Source organism: Condylura cristata, unplaced genomic scaffold (genome assembly GCF_000260355.1).
Source record: "Condylura cristata isolate star-nosed mole 26May11 unplaced genomic scaffold, ConCri1.0 scaffold00036, whole genome shotgun sequence".
NCBI lineage: Eukaryota > Metazoa > Chordata > Mammalia > Eulipotyphla > Talpidae > Condylura > Condylura cristata.
The window spans coordinates 611,987-639,053 of NW_004567137.1; the positions used below are offsets into that span (position 1 = coordinate 611,987).

Here is a 27,067-nt window from a genome sequence, read left to right on the forward strand (position 1 = left end):
CCGGGCCGGGGCCAGTCTCGGGGCCGGAGGGCTGGGGCCTCTCTCTGGGCCCCCACATCCGCCCGCCCCGGGCCAGCGACAGGCCCGAGGGAGGGAGTCGGAGGCCCCGGCCCGCTGGTGTACGGCGGGTCCCATCGCCCCAATAGCTCGGGAGGAGACCCGCGACCGGGGAGGGAGAGGGATGGCCGCCGCGGCCCCAGGAGGGGGCGGTGCTCCAGGCGGAAGGTTTGGAAGCGCCAGGGCAAAGGGCAGGACCCACTGATTTGGGTCGGGCTCAAGGCATTAGACATCAACGCCCCCATCCCGTAGGTTTCCCCGCTGGGCTGTACTCTGACCCTGCCGCTGGGAAAAATGGTGCCCTGGAGGTAGGATTCTGGACCGTGAGGTGTCTCTGAGCACCGCCCCCCACCCTTCATCACCCATCAGGTGAAGAGATAACTGTGCCCAAGTGAACTTCCGAGGTGCCAGCAGAGGTGCCAGCAGGGGTGCCGGAAGAATGGGGGGGTGTAGGCAGAGTATTGGGTGGTGGGGGGCAGGATGTGCGCCTTCCAAAACTGGGGTCTCTTTATGCTGGGGAGTGTGCGAGAGCAGCCAGGCAGCAAATCTTTACTGGGCTCTAATGCCCAGTTTCTGGGCTTGCGGGTTGGAAGAGAGCCTTACCATCTCCCCGATGGCCACCCATATCTGCACCCCCATTTTATTCCCTGGGGCTGCCCATCCAAAGGTGACCTCCTCAGCCACTGCTGCTCTTCCCACCAAGTCCAGTTCTTTCCCTCCTCCCCACTGGCTGCCCCGCGTGCCTGCAATCCCTCCTTTGTATCTGGACACCGACTGTGTTGCAGATGCTCCACCCCACCACCCTATTCAACATCTGCTTGAGGTCCAGTTCTGTCTGCCAGATTCGAGGGTGAGAATGGGGCACCAGCCTCAGTGGCTCTGCTAGACTTAACATCTGGATGCAGGAGTCTCTTCCTGGGTCTTGCAGCTGGGCTCATGGGAACCTTCCTCAAGTTGCCTGGTCAGCAGTTTCTGCAAGAGAGGAGACTGACTCTGTTCCCTGCCCCCTAATGGGACGTTTTGGTAGCCTCTTTCTCCCCAGCAGGACCCCATAGGCAGTAGGTCCCTGAAGTGTCTCAAGCTGTCATACCACTTCTCCCAAAAACTCTCCAGCATCTGTAAGTTATCTTTTAGACCCTCATTGCTTAGCATTTGTTTTTAAAAATTTATTTATGCATACAGAACTGGGGTACAGGCCAGAGTTGCTGTGATGGTGAGAGGCTTCACCTGAGATAGACTGGGGAGCAGAACAGGCAGATCAACGAAATACACTACTGAGGAGAGCAGTGGACAGGCCAGGAGAGGCCTGCTGTACCATGTGGTCACCTCCGGGGAGGGGATCGAACTCATGTTGAAGTGGCTTTAGCTTCTTAGTGCTGTGCTTTAACCCGCTGCGCCACCTGGGAGGGCCCTGCTTAGCATTTTATTCTCCTTATTCTATACCGTTTCCTTTACTGACCCCAATAAATAAGTAGTTTTTCTCTTCTCTGCAGTTACTTCTGAGGGAAACTGAGGCACAAAGCAGTCCTGCCTTGTGCCCAGTATATCAAGACGTCCTGGACCCATTGGAACACCTCCCTAGCCTTTAGTCCTCAGCATTCCTCGTTGTTCCCCTGGGCAGGTTCAGAGTCAGGCTCAGAGCTGCCTTTAGGGGTTACTTCTGGATGGCCGCAGGCCCATGTTCTCCTGAGGCCCCTGGTTCCCCCTCAGCTTGAGCCCAGGGGTGGAGGTCTTCCTGGCATCAGCTCTTAAGCTGGGATCTTGAGGCTGGGAAGGTTGCATTCTAAGGTCTCTGGCATTGAGTCTCATTTTCCCACCAATAAAATGGGGAGAAAACGTTAAGTGAATTGGTGCCCAGTGTGAGGTCTACTGTGTACCCTTGCCCACCTCATGCCCTTCAAAGATAGTAGACCTTAGTTTTTGTCCTTGGTGGTTTCTGGGCAGGAATCTTCTCGTCTTCCATCCATTCTTCAACCCTGATACAGAACCCTTGTGTTGTGAGAAACTCTTGTGTGATGGGCGTAGGGCCTGGGATCCTCTGTAGCTCTAAGCGTGCTTGTCGAATGGTCAGGAAAGCTGATGCCTCTGGAATCCCCCCACCTCTTACTTGCCTTCTTTCTCTTGGTCTTTCATTCAGGGCTGGTAATTTTGAAGTTGGCAGGAGTCTGAGAAAAAATGAAATAATGCAAGGCCGAGTCAGCAGTGAGGGAATGGCAGGTCTAATAGGACTGGAAACAGACCTGACTCTGCCCATTCTCCTGGCCTCTTCCTCCCTGGACTGGCTCAGATCCTGTGTCACCTACCCCTTGCACCTTGGTCCTGCCCTGTCCACAGCCAGACATGCGATGGGCCTACAGGGGGTCTGGGCTATAGCTGAAAGCAGGCCCAGAGTAAGGCCTGGGAGCTACGCTGAGGTGGAGGGGGTTCAAGGGGTGGTGGGGGGAGTCTGTCTACCTCAGGCTCCGGGGCTGTACATTTGTGTGTTTTGGATTTGTTCACTAGATGGGGCACTTCCTCTGGGGCAGGAAGCTTTGATTTCCTGTAGTGGGGGCATTGGTAGGATTAGGTGTGGGGGCTCAGTTTGGAGCCATCCCTGATGTTGTTTGGACCACAGAGGGGCAAAGTTTCTGCCTGAAGCTGCTTCTCCTAACCCAGGGAAGGCAGTAAGGAGAGCCCCAATCTGAGGTCAGAGAAGGAAGCAGTGAGAGCAGTGAGATGGGGGTGGAGGTGGGGGTGGCGGCAGGGGTGCCCCTTCCCCCCCCCCCTGCAGTGGTGGGCAACACAGCAGGAAGCCTGGTCAGCAGGTGACCCTGCCGGGTATTGTGTTTCCCTGTAATATTTCCCCTTGTTTCTGTGGTAACCTTCCCGGAGGGGGCCCAGGCCTTTAGGCTGCAGGAAGGTGCCCCCAGACAGCCCTTTCCTTAGAGGCCTGAGTAGCAGGAGGAGTTCCTAGATCTAGCTACCTCCCTAACCCTCTTGGCTGCCTAGGCCCGGACCTGGGAATCCAGACAAGGACGCTGAGGAGCGCTGATGGAGGGCTTGGTGGGGGCCCACTGGCCTCTCCTGGGAGAGAGTGGGAAAGAAGGAACTGCTCTGTGCCTTCATCCTGGCTCTTCACTGGCCCCCTCCAGCAGCCCTCCTCATCAGGGGGAGGTAGCAGCATGCTGCTTGGGGCAAGGGGTGGGGGTGGCAGAGGTGGGAGGGATGTTTTCTTCGGGCAGATCAGAGCTCCTCTGGTACTGGACCAGTTCCCAGAGGCAAAATAAATTCAGAATGGTGTCTGTTTAGTGTGGGTCAACATGCGATGGGTGTGTGTACACACTGGATGTGTGGTAGGTGCCTGTGTGTGCCAGCTGTGCATGCAGATGTGGTTCCCGGTGGTGAGGGACCCGTGTGGCGCTCTGTTGGATGTTTGGGAGTGTGCACATGTGTGGTACAGATGTGGGGCATCTGGACAGTGTGCACCTTTGCACTGTAGGGCTCTGTGTGGGGCATATGTTTTGGGGGGATGTATATCTGGGAGGGAGTGACTTTTTAATAGAAGTCCAGATGTTGACTGCAAAGCACTGTTCTACCCTGGTCCTTCAGGGCCAGTTCCTGGGCCACGTGCTTCAGTATCACCTGGGAGTGTGCTGAACGTGAAGCCTCAGCCCCATTCCAGATGGACTCAGAATCTACAGGGGTGGGGTCTGGGAGGCGAGATGTTCACATGTACTTCTGGTGATTCTGGGCCAAGCCATATTTGAGGACCGATGATCGAGCCAGACTCTTCACTTTTTTCTTTTGCGGAAACTGAGACCCATAGGAGTTGTGTGATTTGTCCAAGGACACAGGGCTGCTAAAGGAAGAACCAGGACAAAACTCAAGCCTTTTAAGACACACTGAAAGGTGTTCAAGATCAGTAGGACCTGCCTGCTGTGCCTTGTGTGTGTGCACACGTCCACACTTGAGATGATAAAGTGGCCCAGGAAGGCCTGGTACAGATGCTAACTGGTCCTTGACATTTCCCCTGGATTCCCAGACTTCCTGACCTTATTCTTCCTGTCACACCCTATTTCTGCCTCCCTGGGGAAATTCTGGAACTGTTGTGTGTCAAATGTAAAGGTGATGTTGGCAACCGGGAGGCCCATTTGCTGAGCTATTCATCCATTTTTTGAAGGCTCATTGAGCCCTGCTCTGTGCCAGACACTGGTCACAGATAATGCTGTGAACACAGTGGCAGAGTGTCTAACCTCAGGGAACTTCCACTCTAGTGGAGACAGTTACCAAGTAAGCAAGTAAAGAAATGAGTATATAATTCTGGTTACACATGGTGATAAGCCCTAAGAAGGAAATGAACTGGGTGCAGCAATAGAGAATAACAAGGTAGGACTTCCTTAGAGGGGTGGCCAGGGGAGGCCCGTCTGAGAAGGTGACACTCATGCTTTCGCTCACCTCCCCAGACCTTTTGAGCCATACTTGGGAGCTGCCTGCATCCAATGGGGGATCTAGGGGGGACCTGTCTGAGCACTGACTGGCTAAGAACTGCAGCTGAATTGCCAGCCTCTGCCTGGCCTGGAAGACAGCCGGGACTGTGTTCCTGGAGCCCCCAGAGTTGGCAGAGGGGTGAGGAGGACAGGGAGCTGAACAGGACCCAAGAGAGGCTGTTCATTGCTTGGAGGAGCAGCCTTTTTCCCTTACAGGGCCCAGTGGACCTGTTGGATTTGGGAAAGGTGATTTGGGGAAGGCTTGGGGAAGGCTTGGGGAAGGCGGAAGCCTCTCTCTAGGAGCTCTCAAAGCACCGCCCCATTCCTGATCCTCTTGTCTCACCTTCCTCCCACCTCATTCCCTTCCTCTTCATCTGGCCACCCAGAAACTGCCGTGCCAAGTTCCTCCCCTCTGGGTCCACCTTGGCTGTTTCTGTGGCCACTGGGATTTATTTACCTGGCTCAGGAATCACTGAGGAGAGAGGGGTTGGTCAAGGCTTAGAGTGAGGCCCTGGAAGAGGTCGGATCAGAAAGAAGGGTTGAGGCCAGGGCCAGAGCAGGCCAAGGCTGGAGGACAGGAGTGCTCCAGGACAGGAGACCGGTGTGCTTTCCTGGTCCCAAACCTGCTCCACAAATTGTTGGACTTCTCAGCAGACCTGAGCTGCAAGGCAGGGCCCTGTCCAGTTGACCTTGTTCAGTGCCAGCAGCTTTCAGATCATCCTGTCCATCCAGCCTCTTCTCCATGATAGGTTTTTCCTGGGCGATCCAGAGCAGCAGAGAATTAGAAGGGCCCTCCTGCCGGAGAAGAGGCTTTCAGGCCACCCCACCTCCTTCCCAGCACTTCCCCTGGGACTCCGTAGGCCACTAGTGCATTTACCCCCTCCACTGTGGGCCTGCTCCATGGCCCTTCTGAGACCACGCTCCTCTTGTGAGGAGGGCTTGGGCCACACTCAGTGTCCCCACCCTGTCTCCAAGCCACTTCCTTTTCCCCACATTGCCTGCAGGGATTGGAAACCCTGGTAGTCAGAGGCTCTGACACGGAGAAAAAGGGAGCCCCACTCCCCTCAGGCGTCCAACTTGGCTTCCTGCAGAGCCCTTTTGCAGGAGCCGGGCTCTGGACTACCCAGTTCTGGAAGAGGCCCGTTTTGTCCCACCCCGTTGACGGTGACGGGGTTGGCCAAGGAGAAGCTGAGCAGGCTGGGAGTTACAGGTTCGGAAAGAGTCGGGGTGGGGGAATTCAGCGACGGGCTGTAACTGTCTTGTTTTGCTTGCCCCACAAACCTGCATGGGCATCCGCTGCGCCCTCCCGGACGTTCAGACTGTAGAACTGCTCTCAGAATGACAGGCTGGTGGCACCCGGTTGGGACAGGGGTGGGGGTGGGGAGAAGGGGGAGCCCCAGGCAAGGGGGAGCTGAGGGTTAAAAATAGCAGCCCGGTTTCGGTTAGCAAATGTGGAGGCGGGGAGCTGGGGGCGGGGCAGGCAGCCGGCAGTGTTTGCCCGCAGGGCAGGGCTGTTTCCCCTGGGTCCCTAGAGTGAGTCACGCAGGAGACTGGTGAGGTGCTGGCACAGCGCCCCCACGGGGCGAGGGGCTGGGCACAGGCTTGGTCTCCATGGTTCTAGAGCCGGAGGAGGATTGTCTCTCCCTCCCAGGCCTTCGATGGGCCATCTTGAGATGGGCCAGATAAAGGGAAAGAAACACGTAATTTTGAGGCCACAGACCTGGGTTTAAGTCCCAGTCAAGCAGCTATGGGCTGGGGCAGCAGGGCCAGGCCTCGGAGGGCTAGAAATCTTGGCTTCCTAGTCTTTCTAGTGGGGATTTTGTCTTATGTACATGTAAACACTTGGGGGATTCTAAAACACCCTGCAGATGTTAATTATCACCTTAGTCCCTCCTATGCCCCTTTGCAAAACCTGGCAGAAGGGCCTTTCTGTAATAACACAAGAGGGAAGAGTCAGATGACCTTGGCAGACTTCCTTTTTCTCTTGTAAACAGCTAAGTGTAACCTTGGGAGCATGGTTCTCTGTACCTCAGTTTATCTATCTGTAATATGCAAATAATAATAGTATCAGCCTTATGGAGTTGCTATAAAGATTAGAGTAAGTAACATTAGCATTGTGTCTGGTGGGAAAGCATTGCTCACAGAATATTCATCATTATTATTAATGTTTTGTTCATATTTTTGAAGGTCAGGGATAGGGAATGTTAAAGACATGAAGAACAGAAACTGGGCCCAGCCCCAGTTCACAGAAAAAACCAGGCCAAATCACTGTTCCAGATTCCTCCACCCTTAAGGGCCTGGAACAGCAGGAATCTCTAGCCAGAAGTCACAGGGTGGACCCCTTCCTCTCACTCCACCACCCCCATTCTCCCAGTGAGTAGGATGGATTGGGGGACCCAAGACCTTCGAAGCCAGCTGGCTCTGGAGAAGGCCTGGGGTGGGCCTGCCTTCATGGCCCCAGTACAGAGCACCTTGCCAGCATCTGCTGGGGTGACCTTTATGTTTGCCCCTCCCTGGCAGCTCTTAAGAGAAACATGAGGCAGAAGAGGGATGGGAAGGTCGGTGATGTCAGCAGCGAGCATTCCCAGCACTTGGGCCCTGGAGGAGGCAGGAGGCATTTCTTGCAGGAAATGATCATTTTCAGCTTACAGGCTTTCATTAAGTCCTGACTTTGTGGCCAGCCCCATGCTGCTCGGCCCTCTGCTTTACTTGGGAAGGCAGAAGTTGCTGGGTTGTGGAAAACTAAGAGTCGCAGAGGATTTAGGGCCTAAACATACAGTACATGTAGTCAGTGCCCTGACTCAAACGGAATCAGGAGCGTCTGGACTTTGTGACCCACTGGCTATGCCATCCTCATGCCCAGGTATGCATGGACATAGGCATTCTGTGCATTGCAGATACTCGGACAGAATTCTGTAAATTAGCAACTTCACAGTCCCAGCTGCAGAGGTCACTACCATCCATCTCAGTGCATACCTTCCCATGGCCTCGGTGCCTTGATGTAGGACTTCTTACCAAAATGAGGTCACGCTACATAGGCCTTTTTATGCAGAGTTCTCCGCCTTCCATTACAGTAAGTTTTCAACTAATCACATTCCCAGTTGATCTAAGTTGTCCTTCACGGCTAGTTGGTCCAAATTGGCAACTCAGGACCAAGCTGTTGACGTCCCTGAAGGCTGTGTAAGCTCTCTGGCTGGACTTGTGATCTGGAAAAAAAACCCACCATCCAAGTCTGAAGGGCAGGATGTTGCCTCCTGGTTGGCTCTGGCTGCAAAAGGGAGTGGTGTCACCTGGAGGATCTGCCTGACAGATCTCTGCCATCTTCCAGAAACTACAGGCAAAATGCGGGCTATACCTTGGTTCTACTGGGATGGGGGTCCTTGGGGGCATTCCTGTGAATGCCAGCATTCACATAGCTTCTTGCTATTCTTAGGTTTGTGCAGTGTCCAGGCCCTGGCGGGTTGGCAGGAGGGGCTTCTTGGGGGGCGGGGGGAGGGGCTTCTGCCTTCTCCCTCCCCAGGTCTCAGGGTGCTGTGCCTTGAAGGTGGGTGTTTCCTTCTGCTTTGGTAGATACCTCATTTCTTTCATCTGTGAGCCCTGGGTGAGAGAGACAGACAGACTATCTCCAGAATAGCCGCTCTGGGCAATTGGCCCTGGTTATGCAACCAGCATTTTATACCTGGTTCAACAATTTCCAGAGTGTTCTCACACAGCGTTTGATCCTGCATGGCAGCCCTGGAAGGTTTGCTTGTTTATTTTTGCCCTGCTGGAGGTAGCTTACAGGAAACAATAAAATAGTAAAATGCACATTTAAAAAGCAGGGAAAATATCAGATGAAAAAGTAATGAAGATGGGTGGGGAATGTCCCCTGGAGACAAAAATCATAAGGGACAAAGGCAGAGATTATTGTCTGTTTTTATTTTTGTTGTAGATGTTTTCTGGATGGAGCACCGGGCACATGGTAGCAACATACTGCCTTCAGATTTGGGGAGCATTGTGTCCCCTCTGGCCTCATCTCACCCCCTAAGGGGAGGTACAGGCCAGCAGCTCGTGTTTATGTTCTTACCATCTGTGATCTGGGCAAGTTTTTTAACCTCTCTAAGCTTCAGCTTTACAGAGTTTTCACAAAGGAGGATAGTAATGGCCGGCACCTCCAGGAACTGTTGCAGGACTGATAGAATGAGATGCAAATCTCATTCTGTGTCGCAGCACAGCACCCAGCATGCACAGTGTGTGGTGATTGCTCATTGTTAATAGTGTTAATTAGTCATTATAACAAGATAAAAGGTATTAACATTACTAAGACAAACTTGTCCCTGGCCATGGTAGGAGTGGCCTCACAGTTGGCACAGGTGGGAGCAGCAAAGGGAGGCAGGCAGGAGTGGGGTGCAAAGTGGACTTGGTGCTCACCAGGGAGGGGTCCAGAAACAGGGGAAGAAAAAGGAGGGCAGGAGAATGAATATGAGACCTGGGGGTGGGGGGAGAAGAAGCAGGGCTGAGAGGCAGCCCCTGGGCGGTGACCGTGCTTCCTGTTGGGGCAAGCACTAGCCCTTGAGAAAGACTGGCTGGGCCTGGCTGCTAAGAAGGAGCAGCTGGTCTAAGTGGGGCACCAGGGAGCGGGGGAGGGGGAGACAGAGCTGACTACCTCACTTCTCTCTCTATTATACAGATGGGGCCCTTGTCTTCTTGACTGCTCAGGATGTTTTGCTAATGATAGGAAAGATGGTGGTTAGACATCACAGTGAACTTCCTCCCCGGGATTGGAGCTACTGGAGTAGGGGAGTGAAGACAGTCCGGGCCTGAGAAACTAGGGCAGCTTGTGCCAGGGGGTAGGAACTAGGTGGCCAGCTCAGGAATTCCCTTAGTGGGAAGATGAGCCCCAACTGAGGAGAAAGGTATGGGTGACAGGAAGTGGGTGCAGGCTGTCTGGGCTGGCCCGCTGAGCAAGTAGCTCTGCTGGCTCTTACACCTCCAGAAAGGGCAGGGGGAGAAGACTGAATGGTGATCTGAAAGGTCACAGGAGAACTGGAAGGACCTTCTTTTCTTTTCCAGAGGACAGGGAGCCTCTCCCCAGAGCAACAGTCCCAAGAACCACCAGCCATAGGCAACTTAGAAAGGCCTAGCTCCCCAGCCACAGCACCAGTGGGTCTCCATCCACGAAGAGAGGCCACTGAGGAGAATAGATTTGGGGGGCGGGGAGGGGGTGGCCAGGAGCCAGGGAGGAGGCTTTCCCACCCCCAGGGAGCTCGAGCAGCCGCTGCCATGGTTACATCTGCTTCCTGTTTGATTCATCTCAAACAGCAGAAAGAGGGGGGTGCAGGCTTCCAGCCTGGGCCTCCACTGCGTGGGGCTGTTTACAACAGCCGCGTGTGGGATTCCCAGAAAGAGACTCCAAACCGGACATCCTGCGGCTGCAAAATACCCAGGTGTCAAGAACTAAAAATAGCTACCGCAGGGCCCCAGGCTTGGGGAAAGGGACATGCGCCCTGCAGAGGTGGAGGGCTGCCTGGCCCCACAGCCCTGCTCCTGCTGGGCAGCAGCCACTGAGCCTGGTCCCGCACATTGTACACACGGGAGGCATTGGTCAGCGTAGGCCTACATCCCAGGCCAGTCACCAGTAGGCCAAGTCTCTCCTGTGGGCATCTGGCCACTGTCCGCACGTGAAGGGCAGAGGGTGGGGCTGATGTGGCTTGAGAGGGACCTGGGGCCTTCCAGAAGAATATGTTAGGCCACTTGAGAACAAGGAAGATGGGGCTGATGCTCCTGTAAGACCCCAAGCTGCTGCCGGTCTGATAGCCCCACATGCAGTCTGAAGTCACGACTTGGAATCTGTCAAGTCAGCAGTTGCTGTCTACAAGTGGTTCTTTGGGATTGCCTTCGTGGGGCAGATATAAGCAAAGCTGCAAGGGGCAGCTTCTGCCCTCTAGCCTGGCACAAGCCTCATGTTTGCCTCCGGTACAGACCTCTGTGGTGCTTGGTTATGCTTTCTGTTTTCCGTTATGTTCTATTAGGCCCCACCCACATTTGCTCCCTACCCATGGCCAGTGGGAAGCATTGGCTGGAACATGGAGTTTGGAGCCCCAAGACCTAGCACCAGTACTTCCATGTTATGTCCCATGTTATGTTCAGACATGTTATTTAATAATACTGGGCCTCAGTCTACTGAACTGTATAATGGGGATAAAGACAGTCCCCCTTCTTTTGTTTGTCTTGAGGATAGGTGAATTAGCAACAATCCCTGGTGTTTAGTAAAAGTGCTAATTTACAAAATTTCAGGTGGAAGAGAAAGGAAAGAGACTGTATTTGGGAGAGGCAGGGGTTAAGGCAAGGGCCCGGGGTATTCATCTGAAGAAAGTGGACTGTGGAAGCAGAGGGGAGGATGCAGCTGAGACCAAGTGCTGTAATGTTTATGCCAGAAGGGAGGCTGCAGACAAGTCCAGGCCAAACAGCATTAGCTGTGACCACTGAAGGAGCAGCTCCTCTGGGCTGGGTGGTTCACATACAGCATTGCTAATCTCAGATGACCTCTTTCAAGTGGATGTTCTCATTTTCTTATTTCAGATGGGGCAGCCAAGGCTGGAGCAGGTTATATCATGTCCCTGGCTCTCCCTGGCAGTCACTGAGGAGTTCTGGGTTAGAATCCATGCTTGTTGGACCTCAAAGCTAGTGACCTCAATGCCTTGGGCCCTCAGTTTCATTGTAATTTGCTACCTGCTAGGATTAATTATAAATAGAATTAACAATGAGCAAGAGAATTTCTGGAGACATAAGAAACTATTTTTAAAAGGATTGATTCTAGGGAAGTTCTAGGGCATAGGATAAGAGAGTAACTTATATTTTGGGGGGATTTCTTTGATTATTATTTTTTTTTTTTTAGTTTTGGCAGGTAGTGTACTTTTTATTTATTTATTTATTTATTTATTTTTTAAAGATTTATTTATGTATACAGAACTGGGGTACAGGCCAGATGTACAGGGGCGGTGAGAGGATTCACCAGCGACAGAGTGGGGAGCAGAACAGGCCGACTGACGAAGTACACTGCTGAGGGGAGCAGCGGGCGGGTCAGGAGAGGTCTGCCATGCCATGTGGGTCAGCTCCAGGGCAAGTGGGGATTGAACTCATGCGGAAGTAGGCTCAGCTTCTCAGTGCTGTGCTTTAACCCGCTGCGCCACTAGGGAGGGCCCACTTTTTATTTATTTTTTTAACTGTGGACTGTATTTTGACTCTTTGAAAGTGAAAACCAAGTTTCCTTTGCACTTCCATCTCTTTAGCCCCCCAGGCCAGTGACTTCACAGGGAGGCAGTTAAATTCCTGTATTGGGAATAGACATTGTGGGTTTCCCCTGCCTGGGTGTAGTTCAGCCTGGCCTTGCCACCGACTGACCTCCCAGATGAACATGACCTTGCCGCTTTTGCTCGCTTTCTTCTGTGAAAGAACCACCTCTAAAGCCCTACAACAGTCTCAGCTTCCATGAGCCAAATGTCTTCGAGAAGTTTCTCCTCCATGCTCAGGCCTCCCTGTATTAAAAAAGGCCTGGCAGCCAGGATGTTCTTTCTCATGTTTATTTATTCTTGGATCTTCCTGAAGCCATTTCACCCTCAGCTTTCTGCTTCTCTGCCAGCCCCCATGTGGAGTCCTGCTTTGTCCCTGCCTCTCTCCGGGAAGCAGAACCAGAGCTGCAACTTAGTGCCTGAAGGAGTCGGCCTTGAACCCAGGCACTGCTTCCTGCTGCTGCCCACTGTCCTCCTCCTGCACCCAGGTCTCCCTGCTACTCCCTTTTCAGCTCATCAAGGGACTGCAGTGAAAGGAAACAGCCTCAAAAAGACTTCCAAGGTGCCGGGAGGGGCTTCTGAGTGGCCCTGTTCTTAGGGAAGCCTTTCACCATCACAAGTGGTCAGACAAGTGGTCAGAGGGGCCTCAGGTTTCATGCCCTCCTGCAGGCCCCTGAGATGACCAGCTGGTCCAGGGAGGGAGTAGTGGCATCCCTCCTGGAGGTCCCTGGAGTCTCTGTCCCGGAGAGCCAGGCTTGGCCCACTGGGGCACGATTTCTGGAGTTTCTTGGCTCTGGGTGAAACCAGATACTCAGGCTTGGGAAGGTGACTGAAGGTCCAGGTACCTCAGTGCTGGGTAACCTGCCTCTTCAGCCTGATAGCAGTTGCTTCTAAAGAAGGTAAATGTGGGATGAGGGGTAGCAAGGACCCCATAAACTCTGCTCAGCTGAGGCATGCGGAGAAGGGCCCCACCTCAGTGTTGTTCTCAGACCCTCAGGTCTACTCATTCCTCACATTAGTGGTTTTATTTATCAAATGAGTGGTAACAGCTCCGTGAGAGAGGCTGATGAATCTGGCCCCCAAGCCTGGTATGCAGGATGTTCACGTTCTGGGTTCAACTCAGCACTGATTGGGTGCCTTTACACACCTTTCTTTTCCAAGACACAGGACAGCTGTGTCCCTGTCTTATCTCTGTTACTCTGGGTGCCTCTGAACTCAGACTCTCAGCACAAAGTCAGGACATTGGGAGAGAAGCAGAACTTTTTCCAAGAATTGCTTTTGGAAGCAACCCCTGTTGCCAACACACATGCATGCGTGCAGCTTTTCTGAACAGAGATTGTATCATAGATCATCATCACAAAACATCCCTTTGGGGCCCAGTGACAAACACTACAGAGTTCAGGGTCATTAGTTTTCCTCCTATCCAGACAGTGCATGGTGTCCGGAACCCGTGGTTACCAGGGGGAGGAGGCAGGGACCTGGCCCAGCTCCCAAGCTGAATGCTGCTGACCAGCCCGCAAGCTGGGAGGCGGAAGAGCTTTTCCAATAGGCAGGGGTGGGGGCACAGGCCTCAGCCTGCGCAGCCCCTGGGAGTGCACCCAGGAGCCCAGTTCAGAAATCTCTCTGGGGGTCCTGTAGAAGAAAGAGGTGGGCCTAAGAAATCCCAAGGCGACGGCTGCCAGTCCCAGGGGTAGTCAGGCTGCCTCCTGCACCAGGTTCCTTGAGACCCAACAAACCCTGAGGAATATTTATGCCCCATCCGTCCTAGGCAGGGGGCCAGGAGAGAATCATTGCGTTCAGCTCACTGCTTCCCACAAAAACCTGCGTGTACCCAGCACAGCTTACAGGAGCTACAGAGAACATGACCGATGGGAATTGTGGAGGTGGTAGACTCAGAGTGGATGCTGGTGGAAGCAAGGAGGGTGTTGGGGTGAGCTTCTGAGACTTAGGCTGGACTTTATTTCTTTTTTAAGATTTATTTATTTATGCATACAGAACTGGGGTACAGGCCAGAGGTCCAAGGGCAGTGAGAGGATTCACCAGAGACAGAGTGGAGAATAGAACAGGCAGATCAACAAAGTACACTGCTGAGGGGAGCAGCGGTCCAGTCAGGAGAGGTCTGCTCGCCATGTGGTCACCTCCGGGGCTGGGGATCAAACTCTACTGAGGCTACGGCCAGCTTGCAGTGCTGCGTCCTAACCCATTGCGCCACCAGGGAGGGCTTTAGGCTGGACTTTAAAGGATGAGAAGAATTCGAATCAGTGGAGTAGCATTTTCCTACCAAACTAACTGTCTTCCAGCTCAGGACACTAGTGTTTGAGGGCAGCTGCCTGGAGTTGCCTCCTCCCCCCTGCAGCACTGGCCAGCAAGGAGTTCTCCTTTTTCAGCTCTGGAAGAGGAACTATGACAGCCCTTTAGGCACAGGCTCAAAAGAGCACACCAACTATCTTCAGAAAATAGCCCCTGGCCTGAGTCTAACCTGAGCAGGGCTTCGGTGTCACCAAATGTCTCCCCGGGGCCTCCCAGCTGCCACCCTAATGGTTTTGTATGGGGGGATCTGCGTTGGGACCGCAGGGGATAATGGGGCCCATCTTGGACAGATGATATCAGACTTGCCTCTGCTTTACCCTGCCGGCCAGCTTCTGGGTCCTCTTGGTCACTGCTGTCCCCCAGTTTGGACCTCCTGTGGGGGGTCTCATGAACTCTGGATTGAATAGGACGGTGCAGGATTAGACTTAGGGACCTGGGAAGAGGGCCATTTACAGGAGGAAAGACTCTTCTTGGTTATTGGAAATAAAGACTGAGGGATTCTTTCCTGTTGGGGCAAGAGGCTGCGGGACACAGGATGAACCAGATGGGGACGGGGTCGGGGGAGAAGGGGCCTTCCTGTGGGGTCCTCGGCAGTGCCTTCCAGACCCACTTTTCACATTTCATACCAGATTTGACTCCAGATGACCTTGTTCCTCCCCGTTGGGAGGGAAGCACACTTTCTCCAGGCCTGCTCCTCCCATCACCCTCCTGGTGGCCTCACCAGCTACCCAGTTCCCCACCTGTGGCCCCCACCTTCCAGCCCTTGTTCCCTCAGGGCTAGGGGAGCCTGGGTTGGCCACTCAGGGGAGGTTGCAGCTGAGCGCATCACAAGGCTGAGTGCCTTCCAGGTTCCTGCTGTGGCCTGAGCTGCAGGTAGAGCTCAGAGTCTCTGGGTGGTTGAGGACAGGGCTAGGGAGCTCACTCACTGGGCCTGGGATTTGAGGAAAGGAATGAGGATGAGTCATCTCTTTTTGGTGCCAGGTTTTAGAGTGCTCAGACTGGGATAAGACCCCCCTCCCCACCCCTGGAACCCCTGCTGTGCCCTCACTTCATTTCTCTTCTCTCTGCAGATGGGACCCAGGTGAGCCCGAGTGCCCACTGCCCCCGTGCCCCTGGCACAGGTAAGAGTCAGACCCGAGGATGTGTGTGGGGAGGGGAAGGTGTAGGGTAGAAGGTCGTGGAGGACACAAGGGGCCACATGGAGGAGGACTAGGTGGATTGGCCAGAGAGTTGGGAGCTTGGGGTTTGGAAACAGCAGGTTTTGTAGGGAAAGGAAGAGGGATGGAGACAACAGGGATAGCTCTGGGTACAGGCTGGTCCTGGCACTAGCAAGTGGAACAGGAAAAGCTAAGGCAGGTTGCTCCCCTCGATTGGCTGAGTGTGCGAAACAGGAAGGCAGGTAGGAAGCTAATATCTATCCTGAGACCCTTGCTTCACATCAGGCTGTGGGTCAGGCGGCTTTTTCCTTTGTAGCCTCCTTTAGTTCTCACACCAGCCCTGCCGGGGGGATGGGGAAGTCCCCCTCTCGTTGGTCCTCTCTCTGTGTGTCCTCCCGCTGCCACTGAGGCCCAAGCCCCATTTGCTGTCAGGTGCCCTGGGAGGGGGAACCGGACTTCTTGTTCTCCTCTGGTTTAGTACCTGCCCCTGAGGCTGGGGCCAGACTGATGAGGGCTGCCCCTTCCCATGTGAGGGCCCGCTGGCAGCCACTGCAAGGGATGACCCATGAGGGCATGTGGTAGGGAGACATCAAGGCCAGGTAGCCACTCTGCTGCAGTTGGGACTGTGCAAAAGTGGGTAGGCGGACTGATGGGCAGGAGATAGGACACACAATTAGGAGAGAGATAATAGTAGAATACAGTATGTGACCAGTGCCGAAAGAGGGGAGGCTTCACTAGTGAGTGTTTTTTTTTTTTTCCTTCAGTAGAAAAGAACTTTAATAGAATTAGTGTGCAATAGAAGACGAGGTAGTGGTTCCCAATTAAAACAAATGAGTTTAATTAATGCATGAGTTTAACCAATGAATTTTAATTACTGGGTTAAGAAATTCATTCAGGAAACATTAAATTACCACCCATTTTCACTTAGCCCTAGATGTGTACTTTCTTAGAGATTTAATACAGAAATTGGGAAGAAAAATAATATGAATGGACCCTGCCTCTGTGCCATGCTACCTTCCTGGGCATTTCAGGGGCGATCCTGAGATAGATTTGTGGTAGAACCAGTCAGTGTTGGTTGTGTGCCCTTCGGGTGCCCAGTGCTGTCCTTGGTGTTGGGGTCCTGAGCAAAAACAGGACCTTTTCCTGTGGCTCTCAGGTCGGATGCAGCACCCACCCACAAGGTGCTCAAGAGCACTGTGACTGAAGTCCAGAAGAGGCAGGCGCCGGGCAGGGCGCAGGAAGAGGGGGGTCCAGCAGGCTTGGAGGGAAGGGCAAATTCTGGAAAAATAGAATCTGGGGGTGAGGGTAGCACTGGCTGGCTTTCTGAGTAACAGGACAAAAGATACCTGTTCTTGGGACAGTAGCTGATGGCTGGGGTGGAGGGCTTGCATTAGGATGCAGGGGACAAAGTTGAGAAAAGCCAGGTTGGCAGCAGGTTGTAAGATCCCCCAAATGCTACGTCACCCCAAGAGGCCTTCCCAGGCTTGCAGACATAGCTTCTCCAGTGTTCTGGCAGCCTCTGCTCTGTGATGGTGCTGTGAGTGAGGGGTAGGGTTGTTGTGTGTATGAAGCTGCTGGCTGAGGGCCTGGGGTTCGTGCCCTGGGTTCCCTGGTATGGCTCCTGCCCTGTTGAATTAACTCAGATGTGGTGCTTGCCTGCAATTATGCCTTGCATAGTCAGGGAGTCATCCCAGTTAGCCGGGACACCAGATACAGGAAGACTGAGGCTCTTCCTAGGGTGCCAGAGGCCCAGACTCATCCAGAATGGGGATCTGCATACCTGCATAGATGCATAAACAAGAAGGGTACCAGACACATTCACTACCCTGGTGGGCCACTTAGCCACCCCCTCTGGTCTCCTCATCTGGAGGGTGGTGGCAAGTACCTCCTCCTCCTCAGCATCTTTCTTGTTTCCATCTCAAGGAAGCACATGCCTCTTTGCAAATCCCTCACCCTTTCCCCAGTTAGAAACCAGGGGCTGGGAGTGAGGGGGATTGACTCCTTCGTAAAAGTGGGTAGAAAAATGGAGTGGGAGCATTGGCCTCATCAGGACTGGAACCCGTGCTCCCTCCGCCTGAGCCATGTAGCCTTGGACAGCTCCCTTCTCCTGAGCCTCAGTCTCCTCATTTGCGATAATGGATTTCTCCTGGGTTTTACAGGAACATGTGCAGCTGTGCTTCAGCTGATTGTAGTGGCCGGGCTGACCGGAGGTAGAGTATCCTGAATCCTAGCTGGCACTTCGCCACCGTGCTTTTCAGGCTGTCTAAGCCTCAGGTGCGGAGGAAAGCAGGTAGCTGCCCCATTGGGGCTGTTCACTGCTGAATAGGCAGCCTCTTGGGGAGGGTTTCCCACTTGTGTGCCCTGTCTCCCGAGTACCTGCTACCCTTCTCCAGGAGAGGTGTCTGCAGCATTTCCACCTCGGAAAGGCTCTGGCTCTTTGGCCCAGCCTGGCCCAGCTGGCCGTGCTGGCATGGAACCCGGTCATTGGCTAGTTAAAAATAGCCCTGCACCCATGGTCTTGGCATGGTGCTGTGATGTGGATGCAGAAGACACTTGAGGAGAGACAGCCCAGCCTGCTGCCTGCCCTGAGCCAGGCACCAGGGGCATACCCTGTGCAAGCACAGATGGCAGGCCAGGGCCCATGTTAAGTTCGAGACATTGTTTCTCATCCCGTGGCCTGGGACAGTGGAAGGGTGGTGACTGGGGGTGGGGGGGCTTAGAGACCTTCAGGGGTCAGAGGGACAAAGGGGAATGTTTCCTTTCTGCTCACTGTGCCTTTTTTGAGAGCAGCTATTAGAGGGCAGCTGGGCCAATCCTCATTCCTGGCAGAAGAAGGGAAGGAGACAACCCAGAATATATCACTATGACGCACATAGTCCTCGCCAAATCCTCACAGCCTGGAAAGCACTAGCTTGGAGCTGGGAGGCTCAGGTCAGACCCCAGCAGCAGTAAACTAGCGGTACCCCGGGCGAGATGCAATGGAGCGTACCCATCTTGCAGGACTCTGGTGAGGAGGACATGCAGAGATGGCCCCTGGAAGGGGTTTTACCATCGTCAAGGAGCCTGAAGGAAGCCTATAACCTTGGAACCGCGGATGAACTTCCCAGCTGAGCTCACCTCCTTCTGTATCTGCAGGCTGCCCCAGGCCCCCAGCTGACACGTCTGGCCGCCTGCCCCAGCCCATGGACCTGCGGGTGGGTCAGCGGCCCTCGGTGGAGCCCCCACCAGAGCCCACGCTGCTGGCCCTGCAGCACCCCCAGCGCCTGCACCAACACCTCTTCCTCGCAGGCCTGCAGCAGCAGCACTCAGCGGAACCCATGAGGGTAAAGAGCGCTACCGCTCTGGGCTGCCTGGTGGCCTGGAGCTCAGCCCCCCCACCCCCTCCCCGCTCAGTCGCCCATACCCTCCTCCACTTCTTGCGCCTTCCTGAGTGGCAGCTCTGTCCACAGCTCTCCAGGGACGCACCGATGCCCGAATTACAAGTTGGGCAGCAGGAGCAAGAGCTGCGGCAGCTTCTCAATAAGGACAAGAGCAAGCGGAGTAAGGAAGGTGGCTCCCTGGCGGGTGCCCTGCTACCCTCACGGGCGCATGTGGGCGGGGTGGGAGTGCTTCCAGCCGGTTCTTGTGACTCTGCCTCTGCATGTGGGTGGAGGCCCAGAGGCACAGAGTGTACAGGGTGATGGGTAGAGAATGTGCCGAGGAGCCACCAGCCCACCCACCCCTGACCCGCTCCTCAATCTCTGCCCCTGCAGGCGCCGTCGCCAGCAGTGTGGTGAAGCAGAAGCTGGCAGAGGTGATCCTGAAGAAAAAGCAGGCAGCCCTGGAGAGAACAGTCCGGCGCAATAGCCCCAGCATTCCCTACAGGTGACTCGCCCTCCTCCTTGCTCTCTCAAGTGCTCTGGCGTGCCAGCATACCAGCCTGCAGGCATGCAGCCTCGGCCCTCTCCCCGCTGCCCTACGGTGATCTTTTCCCGTACGGTGATCTTCTTCTGGGAAGAAGGCGTCCCTGTCCCTTCGGCTGCCCCATCTTCGCTCCTCGATGGTCTTGCCCCACCTGTCTGAGCCCTTGCTCCCACACAGGCACACACACATGCACACCACACTGACTTTTTCTTCACCATGAGTTTCTTCTCTTTCTGTATCTACCCCTATGCACAAACATATCCTGATTCCTGGAGCAGTGTCCTCCCTCGGGACACAGCGAGCACCCCCTGTGTCTGTCTCATTATCCAAGCCCGGACAGAGGCTGGCTTCTGGGCCCAGCTCAGAGATGGCACATGGGCTGCACTGCCTCCCCTGGGCATCCCCGGGGTCTATGCTGAGAGCCTGTGTGGATGTCGGCCAGGGCTGGGAATCCCCTCTCTGAAGAAGCTTTGCACTCACTCACTCTGCAGGACTCTCAAGCCCTTGGAGACGGAAGGAGCCGCCAGCTCCATGCTGAGCAGCTTTCTGCGTCCTGTCCCCAGCCTACCCAGTGACCCCCCAGAGCACTTCCCTCTGCGTAAGACAGGTGAGCCTAGGGAAACTGGGGTACCCTCCAGGGGTGAGGGCCTTGGAGTCCTGCCAGGAAGGTGGGGGGAGGGAGGCCAGCCAAGCTGGGGGGTCAGCGCTCTGTGCTTTTCTCCCTGGCTCTGCCTTCTCTTGCCTTACTCAGCAGTGGCTGGAAGGGAGGGTGGCGGGCAGGAAGGCTGAGAGTGGGTGCAGGGCCAGTGATGCTGTGACCCCGCAGTCTCTGAGCCCAACCTGAAGCTGCGCTACAAGCCCAAGAAGTCCCTGGAGCGGAGGAAGAACCCGCTGCTCAGAAAGGAGAGCGCTCCGCCCAGCCTCCGGGGTAGGCCTGCAGAGGCCCTTGGGGGTGAGGGCCGCCAGGGGGGCGGGTCTGGTCTCCTCCTCCCAGCATGGAGTCTCCTCCTGTAGGCTGCTGTTCTTACTTATTCTGGGTAGGGCCTCCACGTGCTCTGTGGGAGCAACTACAGGGCCGAGGGCCAGAACCTGCTCTGTTGTCTGACATCAGACATCAGGCTATGTCCGCCCGGAAGCAGGAGCGCCTTTTTAAAAAAGGATCTAAAAATGCTGGAGCCTAACATGGCTTGCTGCCGTTCTGGACACAGCAGGAAACAGAGGCCGCCTTTTGGGAAAGGGGTTTGTTCCCAGGTATCCTGGACTAGGAACCTGGCCTCTGACCGTGCTTCCCTCTACCCCCAAACCTCAGACTCCTCCCCCAGCAGCAGCAGCACACCTGCCTCAGGATGCAGCTCCCCCAATGACAGCGAGCACGGCCCCAACCCGGTCCTGGGCTCAGAGGTAAGGCTTTGCCGAACTGTCCCAGACATCTTGGAGGCTCAGCTTTCTCAGAAAGTGGCCCTAACAAGGTGGAGGCCGCAGGATTGGGGCAGCCCACCCGAGCCTCTGGGGTGTCCTGGGGAAGGCATGCCCAGGGGTAGAGGTCTGGGACGAGTGACCCCTGCCCTGCTCCCCATGGCAGGCGCTCTTGGGCCAGCGGCTGCGGCTGCAGGAGACCTCTCTGGCCCCGTTCGCCTTGCCGACTGTGTCCTTGCTGCCCGCAATCACACTGGGGCTTCCTGCTCCTGTCAGGGTGAGTGGCTGAGGTGCCCTCCCCCACTCCAAGCTCCCTGGCATCTGTCCCTCCCTTCTCCTAGCCCATGGCCTTCGCTGTTTTCACTGCCAGAATCTCCTCCCGTGTGACTTCTCCCCGCCTCTTTCCCAGGCTGATGGTGACCGCAGGACTCATCCGACTCTGGGCCCTCGGGGGCCAGTGTTGGGGAGCCCCCATGCTCCCCTCTTCTTGCCCCATGGCCTGGAGCCCGAGGCTGGGGGCCCCTTGCCCTCTCGCCTGCAGCCCATTCTCCTTCTGGATCCCTCAGTTTCTCATGCCCCACTGCTGACTGGTGAGTGTGCTGAAGCTCCCGGGGAGGGCTGGAGCCAAGGGCCCAGCTTGGGGAGGGGCTCGTCCTTCCTGCCCCTCTGCTGTACCCCCTCCCACGCATCTCCCTGCTGAGGCTTTGCCCCCAGACCCTGTTCCCTTGCTTCCTTTCATTGCTCCTTAGGGTTCCCTCCTTATGCCCCCCCACCCATTCTTTCCAGTGCCCGGGCTTGGGCCCCTGCCCTTCCACTTTGCCCAGTCCTTACTGACCACCGAGCGGCTCTCCGGGTCAGGCCTCCACTGGCCGCTGAGCCGGACCCGCTCAGAGCCCCTGCCCCCAAGCACCGCCGCCCAGCTGTTCAAGGTGAGGGGAACGGGGGAGAGGAGGTGGTGATGGGTTGCCTAAACTGGGCCCTTGGGGACTGAAAGAGGGGGGCTTAGGAAGGGCAGGGACCTGAAGGCCCAGAGAGACGTGGCTCTGGGAGCCATGACTGCATCCTCGCAGGAGCCCCCAGCAGGATAGTGGCCACCTAGTCCAGTCCGCCACACCCCACCTCATACACCAGTGTGACTTCTCAGTGGGTGTCTTTCCCTCCCCAGAGGTCGGCCAAGCCAAGTGAGAAGCCCGGGCTGCGGCAGATACCGTCCACTGAGGACCTGGAGACGGATGGTGGGGGCACAGGGCCAGTGGTGGAGGACAGCCCGGAACGCAGGGAGTCCACCCATGGGCAGCACGAGGCCAGAGGCCCTGTTCCTCTCCAGCAGCACCAGCAGGTATGGAGTGTCCAGGTTCCTCCCCTGAAGGAACAACCAGAAGACTGAGGCCTGGTGTGAGAATGGAAGGAGGGAGACAGGGTTTCAGCACCAGGGGCAGCTTGGGTCGCCCTGTCAGTCCATACTAAAGTGCACGCGCGTGTACACACACACACTTGTGTCCCTCCCCCCCCCGCTTACACACATGGTGCATACACATACATGCAGGCCCACACGGTACATACACATACACAGCTTGTCTGCACTCACTCACTCGCACAAACACACACCTGCAGCCTGCACTGTTGTGGGAAGCCGGGGCCCTGTCCAGTCTGGGTGCTCCTGCTGAGCACTCCCCTGTGGCCGGTTGCTGTGTGGCCAGTGGCTGAGGCAGAAAGTGGGGTGGAGCTGGGCTCAGGGGCTTCAGCCAGCATGCTCATCCTGAGTGAAACTAGGGGGCGTTTGCTAGGGTGGCTGTAACAAGTACCAGCAACTGAGGGGCTTAGGCAACAGAAATTTATCGCCTCACTCTGGACACTGGAGGTGTGCGCAGGGTTGTTCCCTCCTGAGGACTGCGAGGAAAGGGGTGAGCTCAGCCTTCTTCCCTGGCTTATCAATGACTGTCTTCCATGTGTCTGCATTGTCTTCCTTCTGCCTGTGATGGTCCACATTTCCTCTTTCTATAAGGGTGACCTCATTTTAACTTGAGTACTTCTATAAAGGCTGTTTTCAAATAAGTTCACAGTTTATATTCTGAAGGGTTAGTACTTTCACATATGAATGGGGAGCACAGTTCAATCCAAACTGTGGTAGCTGTTCACCTATGTGCAGAGGTTCACACAGGTCCCCATGCTCTGAGGGGAGGTGCATTGTCCTTGCACCCAAGGAGCTTCTGATTAGAACTGGGCTTGAGACCCTCATCTGGATGCTGGCTTAGAAGTCCTGCAGACCTGGGTGCTCTGGTGGAACTGGGTGGTCAGTCTGGGTGCAGATCTTTGGGGATCTGGCTGGCTAAAAGGCAGAGCAGGAGGCCTTCTGGAATCTTCAGGAAAGTAGTTTGCCTGACGTTTTCCAAAGCTCTTGGACAGAGGCCGACTATGTGGGATCCCGAGAGCCAGAGGCTCAGGCCCTGTGTTCCCCAGGTATTCCTCTGGGAGCAGCAGCGATTAGCCAGGCGGCTGACTGGTGGAGGCACTGGGAGCTCGGTGCTGCTTCCCCTGGCCCAGGGAGGTCACCGGCCCCTGTCCAGGGCTCAGTCGTCTCCGGCTGCACCTGCCTCGCTGCCAACCCCAGAGTCCACCAGCCAGGCCCGCATCCTCTCCAGCTCAGAGACCCCCGTCAGGACCCTGCCCTTCACCACAGGTGAGACGGGAGTTGGAGTGAGGCAGGAGGAAGGGTTGGAGGAGGCAGAGGTCGGGGCTCCACTCAGGACATTCTTGAGGCCACAGAGCACTGTCGTGCCTTGTTAGCCCCACACAGCCTCCCTGAAGCAGGTGCAGTCGGTGGTGGTTCTCGATTTATAGATCATATGTCATTGAGGTATTTTATTTTTATTTAAAGATTTCTTACTGTTGGGCAGTTAGACTTGCTCATTTTCCCTCAACTGAGTGCACACAAAGATCGTCTCCCAAGGATTGCTCTTAAGGCGTGGCCGTCTTGGGCCTTTCAAGGTCCCTGATGACCTGAGACGAGCTAACGGGGACTCTTTCACCAGCAGTGGCCAGGCCTTCTTCTAGGCATCCTGCTATTCAGGCACAATGGCTACTCAGCTACTCCCCACGGTTGCATCGTCTTGTCACATGGCCCTGTGTCACTGTAGGGTAGGCTTCCCAGCTCCTGGCTTGGGGGACTCCTAGGGATCCTGTCCCCCCTGCTTCTTTCTTGGTGGCCTCTTTGAGTCATGACATCTGGTGTGAGACCCTGGCCTCAAACCTCCCTTTGTTCCCTTTGAGCAAGTTAGACACATGGGCTGTGGGAGGAGGGCTGTGCCAGGGAGGCTGGACTGTGACAGTGATGTTGGCTGGAGCTGTGTGGGTGTGCAGGGGTGCCTGAGGCTTTCTTACATAAGTGGCTAGGGGTGTGCATATGGGTGTCGAGTCTGGAGGGCCAGGATGGGGTGTCCTGGACCTGACTCCCTGGGGGTGCTGTTTGTGGGGTGCCAGCACGAGCTGTTTGCAGCCAGGAGTCCAGCAGGTGGGGACTCCCTGGGTGGGGGTCTTGACCCTTGCTCCCTGCAGGGCTGGTGTATGACTCGGTCATGCTGAAGCACCAGTGCTCCTGCGGAGACAACAGCAGGCATCCGGAACACGCAGGCCGCATCCAGAGCATCTGGTCCCGGCTGCAGGAGCGGGGGCTCCGGAGCCAGTGTGAGGTGAGGGGGCAGGCCAGGTGGTGGGCATGAAGGCTCTGGCGCACCGGGACTGAGGAGCTCTGCGCGCCCTTCCTTAGTGTCTCCGGGGCCGCAAGGCCTCCCTGGAGGAGCTGCAGGCCGTGCACTCGGAGCGCCACGTGCTCCTCTATGGCACCAACCCCCTCAGCCGCCTCAAACTGGACAACGGAAAGCTGCCAGGTGAGACCTGTACCCACCCTGCTCGCCCAGCCGTTCCCCGTGCTCTGGTCCCTGCTCTGCCCAGCCTGTCCTTCTGGGATCCCTGACATCCCCACTCCTTGCCCCTTGCTACCCACATCCTGCCCAGCCCTCTTTTCAGGCCTCCCCACCCCCACCCCCAGCCAGCCACGGCTAAGAAGGCACAGTCAGTCACACAGGCTGGGCTCTCCCCACAGGGCTCCTGGCAGAGCGGATGTTCGTGATGCTGCCCTGTGGCGGGGTTGGGGTAAGTGTGCATTGTCTCTTGGACACTTTCTCTCGGACTCCCCTCTGTTCCCCCGGCCCTGCCCGGCGGGCTTTCCCATAATGCCTCTCTGCTGGCTGGAGGCTCCTCATGGACAGGTGTGCCCTTGACCCAGTATCTCCCGATGTAGATGCCAGTGCTTCGCATGTAGCTGTTTGGTAAAAGTCGAGTGAGGTTCGAAGAGGAGGGCCAAGATTAGGGCTTGGGGTGTCTCCCTCCATAAGACCCAGTGGCGCCTCTGGGCAGAGTTGGGGCTGCCAGACTTGGGCTGTGGGGTGCCTCCAGTGTTCTTGGTGATCCAGGCACTTTGCCCCCCAGGATGCAGCCCCGCAGCCAGCCTTATGCTTCCCCTCACCCTGCTTGGGGACTTCCTGCCTCTCCTGGCAGACTCTCCTGTCCTCAAAAGGTCCTTGCAGTGGTTTCCCAGTCTGGTGTTTGGAGGCAGGGGATGGAGGCCTAGTTCTGGAGGGGAAAGGGGAGCTGTAGCTGGGGGGTGCTCTGGGGGAGCCAGTCAGTGCCCTATTCACAACTTCCCATTTCTTGCCACTTTCTGATTTTTCCAACTGTTGTTGCTTCTGTTTTCTCCTCCCTCCTCTCCCTCTCTGTCTCTCTGTCTCTCTCTCTTTCTCCAGCCTCTTGCGACTCTCTCTGCCTTCCTCGCCTCTCTTGGTCCGCCTCGCCCTCCCCATCTCCCCATCATGCCCCCCGGCCCCTCCCTAGCCTTGAGGCCCAGGGACTGGGTTTGGGGGGCCTACCAGCCTGGGCTAGGGGCCCTGAGTGGAAGACAGTGGTGCAGACGGCCCCTCCAGCTCCGACCGTCCCGCAGGGCCTGAGCAGAGTCAGCTGGGGCTTAAAACCCCCTCCCGGCCCAAACCCCAAGTCCCGCCCAGGTAACGCCATGCTCCCTCCTCTGACCGGGGAGGCAGGCGCGATGCTGCCGGCAGAGTGCTGGCCTATATGGGCTGGTGATGTGGACTGCAGCTGGGAAGAAGCCATGCTGGGAATGGGGGACACAGGAGGCCTTGCCTTTGGGCGGTGGGGCACTGGGGAGGCAGCGCTGTCTGCCCAGCTCCCTGCCCCCTGGGGTCCTGGCCCTGGGGTGGGCTCTGGCCCCTTGCCCCTGGATCCTGTGGGGAGCCTGGATGAAGTGCAGGCCCTGACTCTGGCCCTCACAGGTGGACACTGACACCATCTGGAACGAGCTGCACTCCTCAAACGCAGCCCGCTGGGCTGCTGGCAGCGTCACCGACCTCGCCTTCAAAGTGGCTTCCCGAGAGCTAAAGGTAGGAAGTTTGAGTTAAATGGGGTGGGAGAAGCTAAAGGCCAGACACTCAGAACCCCAGCGTCCCATTCTCCTAGCTAGCACCCCGGGGTTTGGAGAGCTCTAATGACCAAGAGAGCATTGACCAAGCTTGTTACCTAGTTAGCAGTGAAGCCACTGTGACCCTGGCCTTCGGTCTCTAAGAGACAACAGGCCCCATTCAGGACCTCTCAGCCTAGACGCGCCCAGACTCAAGTCGTGTGGTGCCTCTGGGCCTCTGTGCCCTGCAGGTTGGTCCTCTGCAGAGCTGTGACTGTGGCCAGGCTGGTGCTTGTGTTCCTTTGCTCTGTGCTGATAGCTACCCCCGACTTGTCCTGGCCCTCCTGCCCCCCAGTTTGTTTTCAGTAGCCCAAAGCTCTCCATGTCCCCAGTGTCATGGTTCCTGGGTGGGGCTTTGGAATCCTGGCCCCACTGCTCACAGCCAGGCAACTCTGCACAGGTTGTTTAACTCGCCTGAGCTTCAGGTTTCTCTTGTCTGTAAACTGGAGATAATATTACTGTTTATCTCATGGCGAAGTTGCGAGGATTAGATAACATTTACCTCAGAGAGATGTTATGAGATGCATGCAGCACTTACAAAGTGCTTAGCCCAGCACCAGGTACACAGTTTTAGCCTAATAAGCAGCTGTCATGACAAGTGATGGCTGCCAGCGGAACCCAGGCTGAGGGTTCCGTGTTCATGCAGTCTGAGAACAGAGGTGCTGGCGTGGGGGCTGAGCATGGGGTACCTCATCTAGCCTGGGTGCAGTCAGACTGACTGCAGCTGTCACCCTGAGGCTCCTCCCTGGGAGAAGAAGTGCGGGTGTCGGAGGCAGGGCCGTGGAGATGCGGGTGAGAGAGCTGTCCGGTGACAAGCATTCTTTTTGTTTCTAGAATGGTTTTGCTGTTGTTCGGCCCCCAGGACATCATGCAGACCATTCCACAGCCATGTAAGATACTGAGGGAGGCCTGGGTGCCGCAAGATGGGGGCCAGGCCCCCAGGCCCTGTCTATTGGG

At 55.9% G+C, this 27,067-nt stretch overlaps 1 protein-coding gene across 4 annotated transcripts in view; it reads left to right on the forward strand.

The window, feature by feature from the left end:
- HDAC7 (histone deacetylase 7) overlaps nt 1-27,067 on the forward strand; it is a 34,419-nt gene that overhangs the window by 881 nt on the left and 6,471 nt on the right. For 2 of the 4 annotated variants that reach the window (XM_012732858.1, XM_012732855.1), the window contains exons 2-18: nt 15,175-15,225; nt 18,397-18,584; nt 18,711-18,801; nt 19,014-19,125; nt 19,656-19,771; nt 19,991-20,092; nt 20,474-20,565; nt 20,747-20,857; nt 20,990-21,170; nt 21,367-21,509; nt 21,746-21,919; nt 23,041-23,260; nt 24,136-24,269; nt 24,347-24,467; nt 24,683-24,732; nt 25,926-26,033; nt 26,945-27,000. In XM_012732858.1, coding sequence (XP_012588312.1) covers nt 15,175-15,225; nt 18,397-18,584; nt 18,711-18,801; nt 19,014-19,125; nt 19,656-19,771; nt 19,991-20,092; nt 20,474-20,565; nt 20,747-20,857; nt 20,990-21,170; nt 21,367-21,509; nt 21,746-21,919; nt 23,041-23,260; nt 24,136-24,269; nt 24,347-24,467; nt 24,683-24,732; nt 25,926-26,033; nt 26,945-27,000 — 2,050 coding nt within the window. The remainder of the gene's footprint in view (nt 1-15,174; nt 15,226-18,396; nt 18,585-18,710; nt 18,802-19,013; nt 19,126-19,655; nt 19,772-19,990; nt 20,093-20,473; nt 20,566-20,746; nt 20,858-20,989; nt 21,171-21,366; nt 21,510-21,745; nt 21,920-23,040; nt 23,261-24,135; nt 24,270-24,346; nt 24,468-24,682; nt 24,733-25,925; nt 26,034-26,944; nt 27,001-27,067) is intronic. The other 2 variants (XM_012732859.1, XM_012732856.1) reach the window with 1 other exon arrangement.